Here is a 15897-nt window from a genome sequence, read left to right as displayed (position 1 = left end):
GCCCATCCCAGAACCTCTACTCCAAGTCTATCTCTCTCCCCACCCCTACCACACTCCACATACCTACCTCCAGCATGCCTCCTCATGTCCACAACACCAACCACTCAGGATGACCCATTGTGAATAGTTACTGTGCTCCCAGTGAGAGAATCTCTGTTCTCATAGACCAATTTCCTGTAACTTACCCTCTTATATAATAGACACCAACCATTTCCTCCACTGACTCTCCATAGTTCTTGATCCCTTGCCACAACACCCTGCTTGTCACTGATGATGCCACCTCCTTTTATGCTAACATCCCTAATGCCTAAGGCCTTGCCACTATTTAACACTAATTTGCCCATTGCCCTATGATCCCAAATCTACAACCTCCTTCAACGTCACCACAACCAACTATATCCTCACTCAAAATTACATTACCTTTGAAGGTATCATCTACAAACAAATCTGTGGTTAAGCAATGGGCACCTGCATGGGCCCATACTATTCCCACTTATTCATGGGCCATTTAGAGGAATTCTTTCTAACCACCCAGAATCCCAAGTCTCTTGCCTAGTTCAGATTCATTGCTGGACTGAGGGTGAAGCCACCCTGTCCACATTCCTCCAGAACTGAACAACTTCTCCTCTATCACTTCACCTGGTCCTCGTCTCATAGATGGCTACGTCTGTACCTCTGTCCATATCAAACCCACGAACCACCAGTCTCTCCTCAACTCCTTAGGCCCATCCCAGAACCCCTCCTCCAAGTCTATCTCTCCCCCCCCCCCCCTCCCACTCCCTCTGTCCCAACTGCACCACCCATTTTGTACCAAGAAGTCCCTTCCATACAGCCTAGACACATGTAGCCATTGCATATGTAGTGATAAGCAGTCCCTCTCAAAATATACCAAGGGTCTCATGGAGACCTTCATAGATTGAAATTACCTTCCAAACTTTGTACAGAAATAGATCTTCTTTGCCCTGTCTCTCCACTCGTGAACCACCTTCACCGAGTCCCACCAACAGCCACAAAGAACTATTCCCATCATGACCCAGTAGCAGCCAGGACTGGAGCAGCTGAATCACATTCTCCACCAGAGTTTCAACAACCTCTCGTTGTGCCCTGAAATGAAGAATCTCCTACCCACTATACCTCCCATCCCAGCCACTGTGGTATTCCACTGCCCAAAGAACTTACAGAATATCCTCATCCATCCCTTCCCCACTCTGCTCCCAACCTCTTGCCTTATGGCTCATATCCCTTTAACAAATCTAAATGGAACACCTGTTCCATACATCCTCCCACCAACCTATTCCAGTCCCATCACAAGCATCACATGTCCTATCAAAGGTAGTGCTATCTTTGAATGCTGATCTACATGCTGAGCTATAATTACTATGCATCATTCTACATGGGCAGGACAACCAACATGGTGTTTGTCTGTATGAATTGCCATTGACAAGCTATGGTCAAGAGACAGCTGGATCACCCAGTTGCTGAGTATGTTGCTCTACACAATATTCTTCACTTCAATGACTGCTCACAGCTTGTGCCACCTGGATCCTTCCTACATCACCACCTTTTTCGAAATGCACAATTGGGAACTCTCCCTGCAACTTACCCAGCAATGAAAAATGCTGAGTAATGGCAATATTATGAAAAGGATAGATTGTTGCTCACTGTATAACAGAGGTGTTGAGTTGCAGACACACAACAAAAAGACTGCTAAACAAGTAAGCTTTTGCCAAAAGGCCTTCTTCTGAATTAGACAACATACACACACATGTATGTATGTTTCTAATTCGGCTTTTGGGCCAGAAGGTTACTTGTTTACTTTCAACATATCCTACATTCACATAGCTCCCCTGGCCTAAACCTCTGTTAGTCCCTTTCCTCCACCCACCTATCACCTTACCTGCTCCCACTCCAGACTACACAGCTGCCACTAATGCAACTGCATTGACTTTTTCCCTCCTCTACTTCTATCCTTCCACCCCCCCCCCCCTCCTCCCCCTCCCTCTGTCCCAACTGCACCTAGCTGCCCTACCCTGTCCTCCACACCAGGTCCCTGCATGCCCTTACAAGCAACAATTTACAACCCTTGCCCCTACACTGCTATCCCTCCCCCTGCCTGCCCCAGCCTCCTCCTTACCCCTCAACATCCAGACTGCCTCTTTCATTACGCGCAGTTGCTCGCAGTCCAGTCCCAGGGGTTAGAGGCTGTGGTCATGTGTGTGTGGGTTGTGCTTGCATGAATGTGTGTTAGTAGTCTACTTTAGAAGGAGGTCTTTTGACCAAAAGCTCACATCTTTAGCACTCATTTGTTGTGCCTTTCTGCAACTCAACATCTCCTCTATATGTTGAGTAGCATTTTGTCCTCTAATAAAAATTTTATTTTTCTTGTCCCACTGTCTACCTTGTATCAGACACTACCTGCCAATTTCTTCCATTTGCTCTCTATAGCTGTCCCATAATTTAAGACTACACTATCAATAACTTATTTATATTGTTCCAGTCAGGGTGCGATTTGTGCTTTTACCAATGGGGGGGATGTCTTAGGGGGTTAGTAGAATTATATATGTTACTAGCTTGGACCGAGGCGTTACGCATGGTTAAACAGTTATTTATAAATAGATGTTAATGCCGAAACTCAGTAATGACGCGTATGCACTATCAGAAAAGCCACCCCTTGTTATATCTTTAAAAGTACATTATAGGTAAAGCTTATTTACAAAATCATCTACATGCGGGTACAGATATACGAAGAGAATTCAAAAAATAGAGGCACAATTGTGAAAAGTTGTACTTATTCCGATGATAGAAAACTGAAACATATTAATAGTATTAATAGTAAGACTTAATAAAAACTTTCAGTGTTTGGTTCCACAAATTTAAATTATATGTAAAGTTTTACTCCAGTGCGTGGGAAATAAACATCCCAGGTTGGGATGCATAAACTAAAACCAGAGGAGGGGATGGTCTTATGCAGAGGGGGGGAAATCCCCCCCCCCCCCCCCCATCCCCCCCTGCAAATCGCACACTGGTTCCAGTGCAGTTACAAAATTTTGACATTCAAATTCTTTAATTCTATAGTGGTGATTATTACATGACTGCTATTTTTGTTTTGATGTATGAACTCAGCTCCAATTGATAAATTTGTTCTGACTTCCTGTTTGATATATAACCCTCTACACCCCCCACCTCCCCCCCACCCCCACCCCAAAAAAAAAGAGGTCACATTGAATTTCACAATATAGTCATCTAAAAGATGAACTGCTTGGCATCAAAAAAGATTTTGGTTCAGTACATTTTCTATAAACATGCATTTCAGAGTACTCTGTGTTTTACCATATCCTAAGGACTATAAGATGCTATGGGATATAATATGCACCTTAATTTTCAAGCAATTTTTAAAAAAATATTATGTTTTATAATTTTTATTATTAGAGTACAAAGCAAGACTGAAAAGAAATCTTAGTTTATAAAGCCAAACTGACCTTTACAATCCCTGAAAATTGTTATTTGAACTTTCTTCTTCTTCTTCTTCCTCTTTATAGTCATCATTGTCCTCTTCATATATAAGGTGGTCTTCACTGCCATCATGAGTGTTATATGTGCGCACTTCTTGAAAGAGTCAACAGTAATGTTTTCTTTCTCTATAGAGCATGACTGTTTTTATCCACTGCCACACTTATATGATTCTAGCTCATTTTAAAGCTCCCTTCAGCATAATTTCATGTTGCGTTCCATCCATCATCCATTTGTTCCATTCCTCTCTTTCATACACACTTTAAATGGCTTATTTAATGAGACATCAAGTGGTTGCAGTTGTGAAGCAAATCCTCCCAGAATAACAGCAAGCTCTGTATTTCCCTGTCTCAAATTCTCATTCACAGAATTTTTCTAATTACTACTAAACTGACCTAGCACAAGAAAAGAACTCTTCTTCAATAAAGCACCTTTCCATCTCTTCCACACTCTGTTAATCCATAATTTCCTACCAGCCTCATCCATCTCATCCTTGTTTATATGTGAACCGCAACACTTGGTGGTTTCAAAAGGTTTTGGAATTGTTTTATGCTTGAAAATCATCACTGGATTAAGTTTAGTACCGTAAGCACAACATGAAAGGACTACAGTGTAGTGCATTTCCTCATGTCCACTTATTTTTGTAGTTACACTTTTAGCACTTACCATGGCAACAGTTCGGCTACTCAGCACATCAAATGCCAGAGGAATTTCATCTATATTCGCTATTTGGCTTGTTTGTGCACTGGTTTTCTTTTGATGTTGAATAATAAATAATTGAAAGATAATATTTTCTCTTCATATTTTTGTCACATTTTCTGAGATACTTTGGATTTGGTTCAAATGCTAAGTCCACAATGCTTCATAAAACTGTAGCATCAACCATCTACACCTTATAAGCCTGTTAAGCTACACTGTAGTGCTAACTTACGAGTGTGTATTTGAATCATTTTTGTATTAATTCCAATGCCATTCTGATGGTGTCCTTGAATTCATTTCAATACATTGTCTTCTAATTTTGACCATTTTGCATTCAGTCCTCAATTTGCACATTCAGTCTTCCTCATTTTTTTCAGTTCTTCTTTACTAGCCCACCAATCATAATTGGTATTTTCTGTTGGTTGAGGACCGAAATGCCACTCAGCTGCTCTGTTTCCAAGTTCTTCTGCATATGCTATTACTTTCAAATGTATAGCCCACATCACATGAATACCTTTTATTTATTTATTTATTTTCCTCTGTGAAACTAGCTACTAACAAAAATACCGTACTGTTACCAAAAGCACAAATCAGTTTTCATTCTAGTTGACTGGCACTGTAGACTGCAGTGATGCATCATAGGTCAGACAGTGTTCTGGGTGATGGTGGAGTGGGAGGGAGACTGTGTTAGCAAGCTTGTGAATCCCTGCCCTGCAACTATGTTAGTTGCATTGGAACACTGCTGCTGCCAGTTGAATCTGATGTTGTCAGGAAGGGATACATTTCCTGCGGCATTGAATATATGGCCATTTTTAAGACTTGCAGGAATTTTAAATCAAACACTGGACATCTTTAAATTAATTCTGAGTATAAGATGCACCTGAATTCTGGAAGCAATTTTTCAAAGAAAAAAGTGCATCCTACAGTCTGTAAAATACAGTACAGGTATATAGCCCTTTATATTCATATTCAATTTCACAACTTGATAGTGGAAACCACATACATTATTTTTGGGATAAACAAAACAGGCAGCTTTGTTTGTGTATCCAACCCAAACTCACATCTGAAAACAATGGTTGTTTGGCACAGACTGAAGCACTAGACCACAGATGTGGCCTATCTATCTTAACGACAATTATCTACTTCACAATCACCTCCACATGCCCAACTTAATTCTACCAGCTACCAGCAGAATCTTTGTTTTGATTACTACCACACACCTCCACATTATTTGTTACCTTCTTATCTGCTGCAGATCTCATGGGGGGACTGGTATGCTTGAATGAAGTCTCTTTCACTAATCTTATGAGTAGTATGGGGAGTACTGTTGCCTCATGTAACTATCCTGAGAAGCAATGTGTAAGCAAATCTCTTTGTCCATTTAGATAAGCTAAAACCAAATCACACCAATCAAAATAAGGTTAAAGTATTCCCTTAATTATACAAGTCCATAATGCACTAGCATTTACAAACCAGCCATAAAATTCAATGTGTGACTTCCTTAAGTCAATTATAAGTAGTTATTGACACTGATAGAATTTCTTCCAAGACTCTCAGAATAACCTTCTGTCTTTAATTCATTCTTCATATTACACATGTTAGGTTTGCTGGTGTGGGCAATCTTAACTGTTTACCACAAGGCTTTTATCCAGGAGATCAGGTCACCTATAAACCTTCTTTATACAGAATGTTGACACCCCCTGAACCATGGATCCTTGAACCAAGGATCTTGCAGAGATGGGGTTGCTTGTGTGCCTCTGTGATACTGATAGCTATACTGAACATACAACCACAACGTAGGGGTATAGTGCAGATGCCAGACCAATCTATGGTTCCTGTAGAGGAGCAGCAGCATTTTTCATAGCTTCAGGGTAACCATCTGGATTACTGACTGACATGGCCTTGTAACATTAGCCAACATGACCTCACTATGCTGGTACTGAGAACAACTGAAAGAAACGGGAAACTACAGCTGTTATATTTTATGCCCTCGAGAGCATGTAGCTCTACTGTATAGCTTTACCCTAGCAATACCACTATATTTTCCACGACGTGCATTAATGGGTATGGGGCGTACTGATTTGTGAGTAGGGTTCAGAATCTGAAAATATCTTTTAGCACACTCTTAGCAATATCAATGCATTTTTAAGCAATGTCAAAGCATTTTCAATAGCATGTACTACTAAGCTGGGGGTTACTTTATGAGCACCACAAAATATTTTAAAAATGCAAGTTTCAGTAATTATTGTTGACTTTTAATCACAACATACTTTTTAAAGAGATACTGATGTGCAAGTAAGGTCCTGAACATGATATGACATTCACTGTGGAAAGTGACATCTACTACTATGACAAACTGTTTGGTTAACATTAAAAAATTTAAAACATTTATGGAATGTGGTAGAAGCATTAAATAAAAACAATAAATATTTTTTCAAAATTTTAAAATATATAGTGGCTGACTAGATTGTAATATTTTCAAAAGATGGGTATAACATAGAGATATAACATGGGAGATACTGAATTTAACTGACAAAATGAGAAAATATAGAAATGCAACAAATAAACAGGCACAAGAGAATACAGATGTAGACATTATGAGATTGACAGAAAATATAAAATGGCTAAGTAGGAATGGGTAGAGCGAAAATGGAAGGCTTTAAAAGCATGCAAAAATGGGAGAGAGATAAATGTTATCCACAGGAAAATTAATTAGACCTTTGGAGGAAAGGGAAGCAGCCGTATGAATATCAAGAACTCAGATGGCAAGCCAGTACTAAGCAAAGAAGGGAAAGCTGAAAGGTGAAAATAATACATGGAGCATTTATATAAGGGAACAGGCTTGAGGACAATATTACAGCAAGAGAAGAAGAAGTAGATGAAGATCCGATGGGAGATATGATACTGCGAGAAGAATCTGACAACACACTGAAAGACCTAAGAGGAAACAAGGATACTGGAATAGATAACATTCCCTCAGAATTATTGAGCTCTGTGGGAAAGCCACCCATGGGAAAGCCACCCATGGCAAAACTACTCCATCTGATGTGCAAGACATATGAAACAGACGAAATACCCTCAGTCTTCAAGAAGCAGGTCCTGACAAGTGTGGATGCTACTGAACCATCTGTTTAATAAGTCATTGTTGCAAAATATTTGTAGAAGAATGGAGAAAACTGGTAGAAGCTGACCTCAGGAAAGATCAGTTTCAGTTCTGGAGAAATGTAAGGTTGTATGAGGCAATACTGCCCTTAACAGTTATCCCAGAAGATAGTCTGAAGAAAAGCAAACCTACACTTACAGGATTTGTAGGTATAGAGAAAACTTTAGACAATGTAGACTGGACTACACTATATGAAATTCTGAAGGTAACAGGGATAAAATACAGGGCATAAAAGGTTATTTACAACTTGTACAGAAACCAGACTGCAGTAGTATGAGTTGAAGGACACGAAAAGGAAGCTGTAGCTGAGACGAAAGTGCGACAAATTTGTAGCCTATCCCTAGTGTTACTTAATCTGTAAATAGAGCAAGTGATAAAGGAAACAAAGAGAGATTTGGAAAGGGGATTATATCTCATGGAGACAAAATAAAAATTTTAAAATTTGCCAATAACACCATAATTTGTCAGAGACAGCAAAGGATTTGGATGAACAGCTTAAAAGAATAGATCATGTGTTGAAAAGAGATTATCAGATGAAGACTAACAGAAGTAAAAAGGGGAAAATGCATGTAACTGAATTAAACTGTGTGATGGTGAGAGAATTGTGTGTTAGGAATCAAGAAACTAAAAGAAGTAGATGAGTTTTGCTATTTAAGCAGTAAATTACTGATGATAGCTAAGTAGTCAGGATATAAATGGCAGACTACCAATAGTAAGTAAAACATTTCTGAGAAAGAGGAATTTGTTAACATCTAATATCAGCTTAGGTGTTAAGAAGGGTTCTCTAGAAACATATCTGAAGTGCAGCCTTGTATGGAAGTAAAAGGTGGACAATAAGCAGTTCAGAGAAGAAAAGAATAGAGGTTTTTGAAATGACATACTACATAATAATGCTAAAGATTAGATGGATAAGTACTGAACAAGACTGAGGAAAAAAGAAAATTATGGCACAACTTGACTAAAAGAAGGTATCGGTTGATAGGACTCATCCAGAAGCATCAAGGAATTGTCAATGGATATTGTGGTGAAGTGTATGTGTGTGTGGGGGGGGGGGGGAGGGGGGGGGGGAGATTGCAGAAGGAGATCAAAGCTGAAATATAATAAGAAGGTTCACATGGTTGTAGGTTGTAGTAATTATGTAGAGATGTAGAAGCATGTAGAGGATATGAGTACACTAGTAGCATGAGCTGCCTCAATCCAGTCTGCAGACTAAAGGCCATAATAATAACAACAACAACAATACAATCTGTTCAAGGCACATACATCCATCCCATCACAAACAGCACACAACATTGACTGGACATTAACTGTAGTAGCATACACATGAACCAACAACTACCCTGCAAGTTCAGTCCAATATTTTGTATTGGTAAGATTATCACCGTGCACTTAATTAAAGTGAACGGTCACTTACAAATTGTCAATTCCAGCAAAACCCAAAACTGTGTTGTTAAACTAAAGAACATAACATATGGAATGTGGAAAACTGTTTCATGTTTGTTGTAATTGCATAACCTCTCCCAACTCCTTTGCTTAGAAGTTTTTAATATCAACTTGGGATGTGTACTTACCTTCTCTTTTATCAGTTTAAATGCTAGGACAGCTACAATGCTAATAAGTACAAGTGCAGCACACACCACACCAGCTGTAAGAGCTTCAGCATTTGTAACACCTGAAACAAACCAGGACAGATTTGTCAAATAAACAAGATGGCAGCAAAAATCAGTAAACTATACATATAATTATGAGCAACTCAGAACTATTCTTTCTGAAGAAGAATGTACAATCATCTTAAAAATACAGTACATTAGCTAGCAACACAACCGCACAAATCATTTACCATGCTGACAATATTTAATGACATGGGGCATCTGCTGATTGGTGTGAATTTTACCACACTACCAGTTCAATAATTCATGAGTGCAAAGAGCTGACATGAATTATTTACAGAAGAATGGAAAAACAGATAGAGGAAAAACCTCAAGGACGGTCAGGTTGGGTCTAGAGATAGGTAAGAACACATGAGGTAATACTGACCCTATGACATACCTTATGAGTTCGCTTAATGGAGTGAGGCAGGTTCATAGCCTCCCCCAAAGTTTTTCAATCTATACATAGAGCTAGTTGTGATGGAAACCAAGGAGAAATGTGGAATGGGAATAAAAGTTCAAGGAGAAGAAACAAAAACTTTGAGATTTGGTGATGACTGTAATTATATCAAAGACAGCAAAGGACTTGCAAGAGCAGTTGAACAGAATGGATGGTGTCTTGAAAAGAGGTTGTACGATGAACATCAACAAAAGTAAAATAAGAGTATAATGGTAAGTAGTCCAGTTAAATAAGATAATGCTGAAGGGATTAGATTAGGAAATGAAACACTAAAAGTGGTAGATGAGTTTTGCTATTCAAGCAACAAAATAATTGATGATAGCTGAAGTAAAGGAAATATAACATGCAGATTCATGTAGCAAAATACCTGATGATGTCCCAAGTAAAGAGAATATAACACGCAGATTGGCAATAGCAAGAAAAGCATTCCTGAACAAGAGTGATTTACCAACATCAAATATAAGTGTAAATGTTAGGAAATTATTTCTAGAGGTTTTTGTCTGGAGTGCAGCTAAATATGTAAGTGAAATGTCTACAATAAACAGTTCAGATAAGAAGAGAATAGAAGCTTTTCAAATGTTGTACCACAGAGTAATGCTGAAGATTTGTTGGGTGGACTGAATAACTTATGAGGAAGCACTGAATCAAATAGGGGAAAGTAGAAATGTATTGGAAAACATGACTACAAAAAGGGATTGGTTCATAGGACACATCTTGAGGCAACAAGAATTTTTTAAGGGAGATCATGGTTCAGATTTAGTACACAGTTTCTAATGGATGTATGTTGCAATAGTTATGCAGGGATGAAGGAGCTTTCACAGAATACACTAGCTTGGGAGCTGCATGAATCCAGTCTTTGGACTTAAGACCACAACAACAACAACCTAATGATACATAAAATTCATTACACAGCAAAAGTGGAAGGTATTTTGTAAGAGTACACACATACAGTGCACAATCATGCACTGACACTGACATGCGCGCGCACACACACACACACACACACACACACACACACACACACAGATATATATATATATATATATATATATATATATATATATATATATATATATATATATAAAAACAAAGATGAGGTGACTTACCGAACAAAAGCGCTGGCAGGTCGATAGACACACAAACAAACACAAACATACACACAAAATTCAAGCTTTCGCAACAAACTGTTGCCTCATCAGGAAAGAGGGAAGGAGAGGGGAAGACGAAAGGAAGTGGGTTTTAAGGGAGAGGGTAAGGAGTCATTCCAATCCCGGGAGCGGAAAGACTTACCTTAGGGGGAAAAAAGGACAGGTATACACTCGCACACACGCACATATCCATCCACACATACAGACACAAGCAGACATATTTAAAGACTGCTTGTGTCTGTATGTGTGGATGGATATGTGCGTGTGTGCGAGTGTATACCTGTCCTTTTTTCCCCCTAAGGTAAGTCTTTCCGCTCCCGGGATTGGAATGACTCCTTACCCTCTCCCTTAAAACCCACTTCCTTTCGTCTTCCCCTCTCCTTCCCTCTTTCCTGATGAGGCAACAGTTTGTTGCGAAAGCTTGAATTTTGTGTGTATGTTTGTGTTTGTTTGTGTGTCTATCGACCTGCCAGCGCTTTTGTTCGGTAAGTCACCTCATCTTTGTTTTTATATATAATTTTTCCCACGTGGAATGTTTCCTTCCATTATATATATATATATATATATATATATATATAGAGAGAGAGAGAGAGAGAGAGAGAGAGAGAGAGAGAGAGAGAGGGAAACATTCCACGTGGGAAAAATATATATATGTCTGCTTGTGTCTGTATGTGTGGATGGATATGTGCGTGTGTGCGAGTGTATACCTGTCCTTTTTTCCCCCTAAGGTAAGTCTTTCCGCTCCCTGGATTGGAATGACTCCTTACCCTCTCCCTTAAAACCCACTTCCTTTCGTCTTCCCCTCTCCTTCCCTCTTTCCTGACGAGGCAACCGTTCGTTGCAAAAGCTTGAATTTTGTGTGTATGTTTGTGTTTGTTTGTGTGCGGATGGATATGTGTGTGTGTGCGCGCGAGTGTATACCTGTCCTTTTTCCCCCTAAGGTAAGTCTTTCCGCTCCCGGGATTGGAATGACTCCTTACCCTCTCCCTTAAAACCCACATCCTTTCGTCTTTCCCTCTCCTTCCCTCTTTCCTGATGAGGCAACAGTTTGTTGTGAAAGCTTGAATTTTGTGTGTATGTTTGTGTTTGTTTGTGTGTCTGTCGACCTGCCAGCACTTTCATTTGGTAAGTCACATCATCTTTGTTTTTAGATATATATTTCCTATGTGGAATGTTTCCCTCTATTTTTTTATATATATATATATATATATATATATATATATATATATATATATATATATATATATATATATATATATATATTAAAAAAACAAAGATGAGGTGACTTACCAAACGAAAGCGCTGGCAGGTCGATAGACACACAAACAAACACAAACATACACACAAAATTCAAGCTTTCGCAACAAACTGTTGCCTCATCAGGAAAGAGGGAAGGAGAGGGGAAGACGAAAGGAAGTGGTTTTTAAGGGAGAGGGTAAGGAGTCATTCCAATCCCGGGAGCGGAAAGACTTACCTTTGGGGGAAAAAAGGACAGGTATACACTCGCACACACGCACATATCCATCCACACATACAGCCACAAGCAGACATGTTGCGAAAGCTTGAATTTTGTGTGTATGTTTGTGTTTGTTTGTGCGTCTATCGACCTGCCAGCGCTTTCGTTCGGTAAGTCACCTCATCTTTGTTTTTATATATAATTTTTCTCACGTGGAATGTTTCCTTCTATTATAATTTTATATATATATATATATATATAATGGAAGGAAACATTCCACGTGGGAAAAATTATAAAAACAAAGATGAGGTGACTTACCGAACAAAAACGCTGGCAGGTCGATAGACACACAAACAAACACAAACATACACACAAAATTCAAGCTTTCGCAACAAATTGTTGCCTCATCAGGAAAGAGGGAAGGAGAGGGGAAGACGAAAGGAAGTGGGTTTTAAAGGAGAGGGTGAGGAGTCATTCCAATCCCGGGAGCGGAAAGACTTACCTTAGGGGGAAAAAAGGACAGGTATACACTCACACACACGCACATATCCATCCACATATATGTCTGCTTGTGTCTGTATGTGTGGATGGATATGTGCGTGTGTGCGAGTGTATACCTGTCCTTTTTTCCCCCTAAGGTAAGTCTTTCCGCTCCCGGGATTGGAATGACTCCTTACCCTCTCCTTTAAAACCCACTTCCTTTCGTCTTCCCCTCTCCTTCCCTCTTTCCTGATGAGGCAACAATTTGTTGCGAAAGCTTGAATTTTGTGTGTATGTTTGTGTTTGTTTGTGTGTCTATCGACCTGCCAGCGTTTTTTTATATATATATATATATATATATATATATATATATATATATATATATATATATATATATATATATATATATATATATATATATATATATATATATATATATATAAAAAAAACAAAGATGAGGTGACTTACCGAACAAAAACGCTGGCAGGTCGATAGACACACAAACAAACACAAACATACACACAAAATTCAAGCTTTTGCAACAAATTGTTGCCTCATCAGGAAAGAGGGAAGGAGAGGGGAAGACGAAAGGAAGTGGGTTTTAAAGGAGAGGGTAAGGAGTCATTCCAATCCCGGGAGCGGAAAGACTTACCTTAGGGGGAAAAAAGGACAGGTATACACTCGCACACACGCACATATCCATCCACACATACAGACACAAGCAGACATATATATATATATATATATATATATGAGCATTCAACTCATTAATAAGCACATACTATCCCCCCACACACTGTGGACCTGTTTGGCGGAGTGGATTTCTGAGGTGGTATGTGGTGTGGTGAATTTAAAACAATCCATTGTTGGGAAAGGTATGAGATAGAGGAAGAGAGTTCTACTAAACTACATATTATATAAACATGTAACTACAGAAACTATGTGCACTAAACATAATTTAACTTATTAAAAAATGTATTAAACAATGGAAAATCCAGGTTGGAATAAAGACCAATATTATGAAAAGGATAGTTGCTACTCACCATATAGTGGAGATTCTGACTTGCAGATAGGCACAACAAAAAGACTGTCAAACAAGTAAGCTTTAAGCCAAAAAAGCCTTCATCAGAATTAGACAACATACACACTCATGCAAACACAACTGAAACACACATGACCTCAGTCTCTGGCTGCCGAGGCCACACTGCAAGCAGCAGCGCATGATCGAAGAAGAAATCTGGATGGTGGCAGTAAGGAGGAGGCTGGGATGGGAAGGGGGAGGTGGAGAACTAGCAGGGTAGGGGTGGGGAGTGGTAAAGTGCTGCTTGTGGGAGCATACAGGGATGAGAATGGAGAGAGGATGGGGCAGCTAGGTGCACTCAGGAAGTCAGACAGTGGGCAGGGGTGAGGGCAGAGGGAGTGGGGGTAGTGGAAAAAGAGAGAAGTAAAATGAATGTGTGTGAATTGGTGGAATAGAGGCCTGTGTAGTGCTGGAAAGGGAACAGGGAAGGGGACAGATGGATAAAGGACAGTGACTAGTGAAGGTTGATCCCAGCAGGGTCACAGGAATGTTAGATATATTGCAAGGAGAGCTCCAATACTCGCAGTTCAGAAAAGCTGGTGTTGATGAGAAGGATCCAGATGGTACAGGCTGTGAAGCAGTCACAGAAATGAAGAATGTTGTGTGGGGCAGTGTTCTCAGCAACAGTGTAGTCACACGAGGTTGGATGTACTGCAAGGAGAGTTCCCACTTGCACAATTCTGAAAAGCTGGTGTTGGCAGGAAAGATCCATATGGCACAGACTGTGAAACAAATCACTGAAATGAAGAATGTTGTTCAGGGCAACTTTCTCACCGACTGTGTGGTCCAGCTGTTTCTTGGCCATAGTTTGTCAGTGGCCATTCATGGAACCAGCGACAGCTTGTTGGCTGTCATGGCCACACAGAATGCAGCGCAGTGGTTGCAGCTTATCTTGTAGATCACGTGACTGGTTCCACAGGTAACCCTGCCTTTGATGAGGTAAGTGATGCTTGTGGCCATACTGGAACAGGTGGTGTTGGGAAGACATATGGGACAGGTCTTACATCTATTACAGGGATGTGAACCATGAGGCAAGGGACACGGAGCATGGTTGTGTAGGGATTGACAAGGATATTGTGCATGTTCAATAGGCAGCAGAATAGCAATTTGAGAGGGGTGGAAAGGATAGTGGGTAGGACATTCCTCATTTTGCTGCAAGCTGGGTGGTACTGAGTCACAAGCAGAATGCTCCTCTGTGGCAAGGCGCTAGGACTTTGGTAGGTGGACAATGACTGGAAAGATAAGCCACAGGAGATCTGTTTTTATACAAGGTTGGGAGGGTAATTACAGTCTGTGAAGGCCCCAGTGAGTCCCTTAGTATATTTTGAGATGGACTGCTCATTGCAACAGATGCGATTGGTGGCTACGCTATGCTGTATCGAAAGGACTTCTTGGTAGGGAATGGGTGGTAGTTGTCTAAGTGGAGGTGTTGCTATTGGTTGATAGGCTTGATTTGGATGGAGGTACTGCTGAAGCCATCTTAGATGTGGGTGTCAACATTGGAGAAGGTGGTTGGTGGGGTTTAGGAGGACCGTGTGAAGCAAATTGTGGAGAAGGTGCCGAGATTCTGGAGGAATGTGGATCGTGAGTCCCCACCCTCGTCCAAATCACGAAGATATAACATATGAATTTGAACCACGTGAGAGCTGTGGGATTCTAGGAGGTTAAAAAGGAGGATTCCTCTAGGTGACCTATGAATAGGTTGGCATAGGATGGTGCCATATGGGTGTCTGTAGCCATACCGTGGATTTGTTTGAAGATGGTGTCTTCAAAGGATAAGTAATTGTGGGTGAGGATATAGTTGGTCATGGTGACTAGGAAGGAGGTCATAGGTTTGGTACCCACCAAGCATTGGGAACAGTAGTGCTCAATAGCAGTAAGACCATGGGCATTAGGAATGTTAGTGTAAAGGTAGGTGGCATCAACAGTGAAGAGCAGGGTGCCGTGTGGTAAAGGCACTGAAACTGTGGAGAGTCAGTGGAGGAAATGGTTGGTATCTTTTATACAGGGTGAGTCACTAACTATTGCCACCTAGAATAACTCCAAAAGTATGACAGCAGCTGAAAACTTTGTTGGACAAATGTTGCATGGGACAACGGGGGCCATAATATGATGTTGATTTTTTGTTGCTAGGTGGGGTTGCATCAGAGATATAAAGATCAAGTTTGTTTTTTTAAATGGGATGCTATAGTTTGGTACTCATTTTCTGATAGCAGCTATCATGACGAATCCAATGATGTGTAACAGTAAA

General features: G+C 40.1%; 1 protein-coding gene across 5 annotated transcripts in view; it reads right to left on the bottom strand.

Annotated features, from left to right (window-relative positions):
* LOC126412422 (mast/stem cell growth factor receptor kita-like) overlaps positions 1 to 15897 on the bottom strand; it is a 308669-nt gene that overhangs the window by 92890 nt on the left and 199882 nt on the right. For all 5 annotated transcript variants that reach the window (XM_050082017.1, XM_050082013.1, XM_050082014.1 and 2 more), the window contains exon 11: positions 8944 to 9044. In XM_050082017.1, coding sequence (XP_049937974.1) covers positions 8944 to 9044 — 101 coding nt within the window. The remainder of the gene's footprint in view (positions 1 to 8943; positions 9045 to 15897) is intronic.

Source organism: Schistocerca serialis, chromosome 7 (assembly GCF_023864345.2).
Source record: "Schistocerca serialis cubense isolate TAMUIC-IGC-003099 chromosome 7, iqSchSeri2.2, whole genome shotgun sequence".
Taxonomy (NCBI): domain Eukaryota; kingdom Metazoa; phylum Arthropoda; class Insecta; order Orthoptera; family Acrididae; genus Schistocerca; species Schistocerca serialis.
The sequence above is the reverse complement of the archived record's forward strand: the minus strand, read 5'-3'. Positions and strand labels throughout refer to the sequence as shown.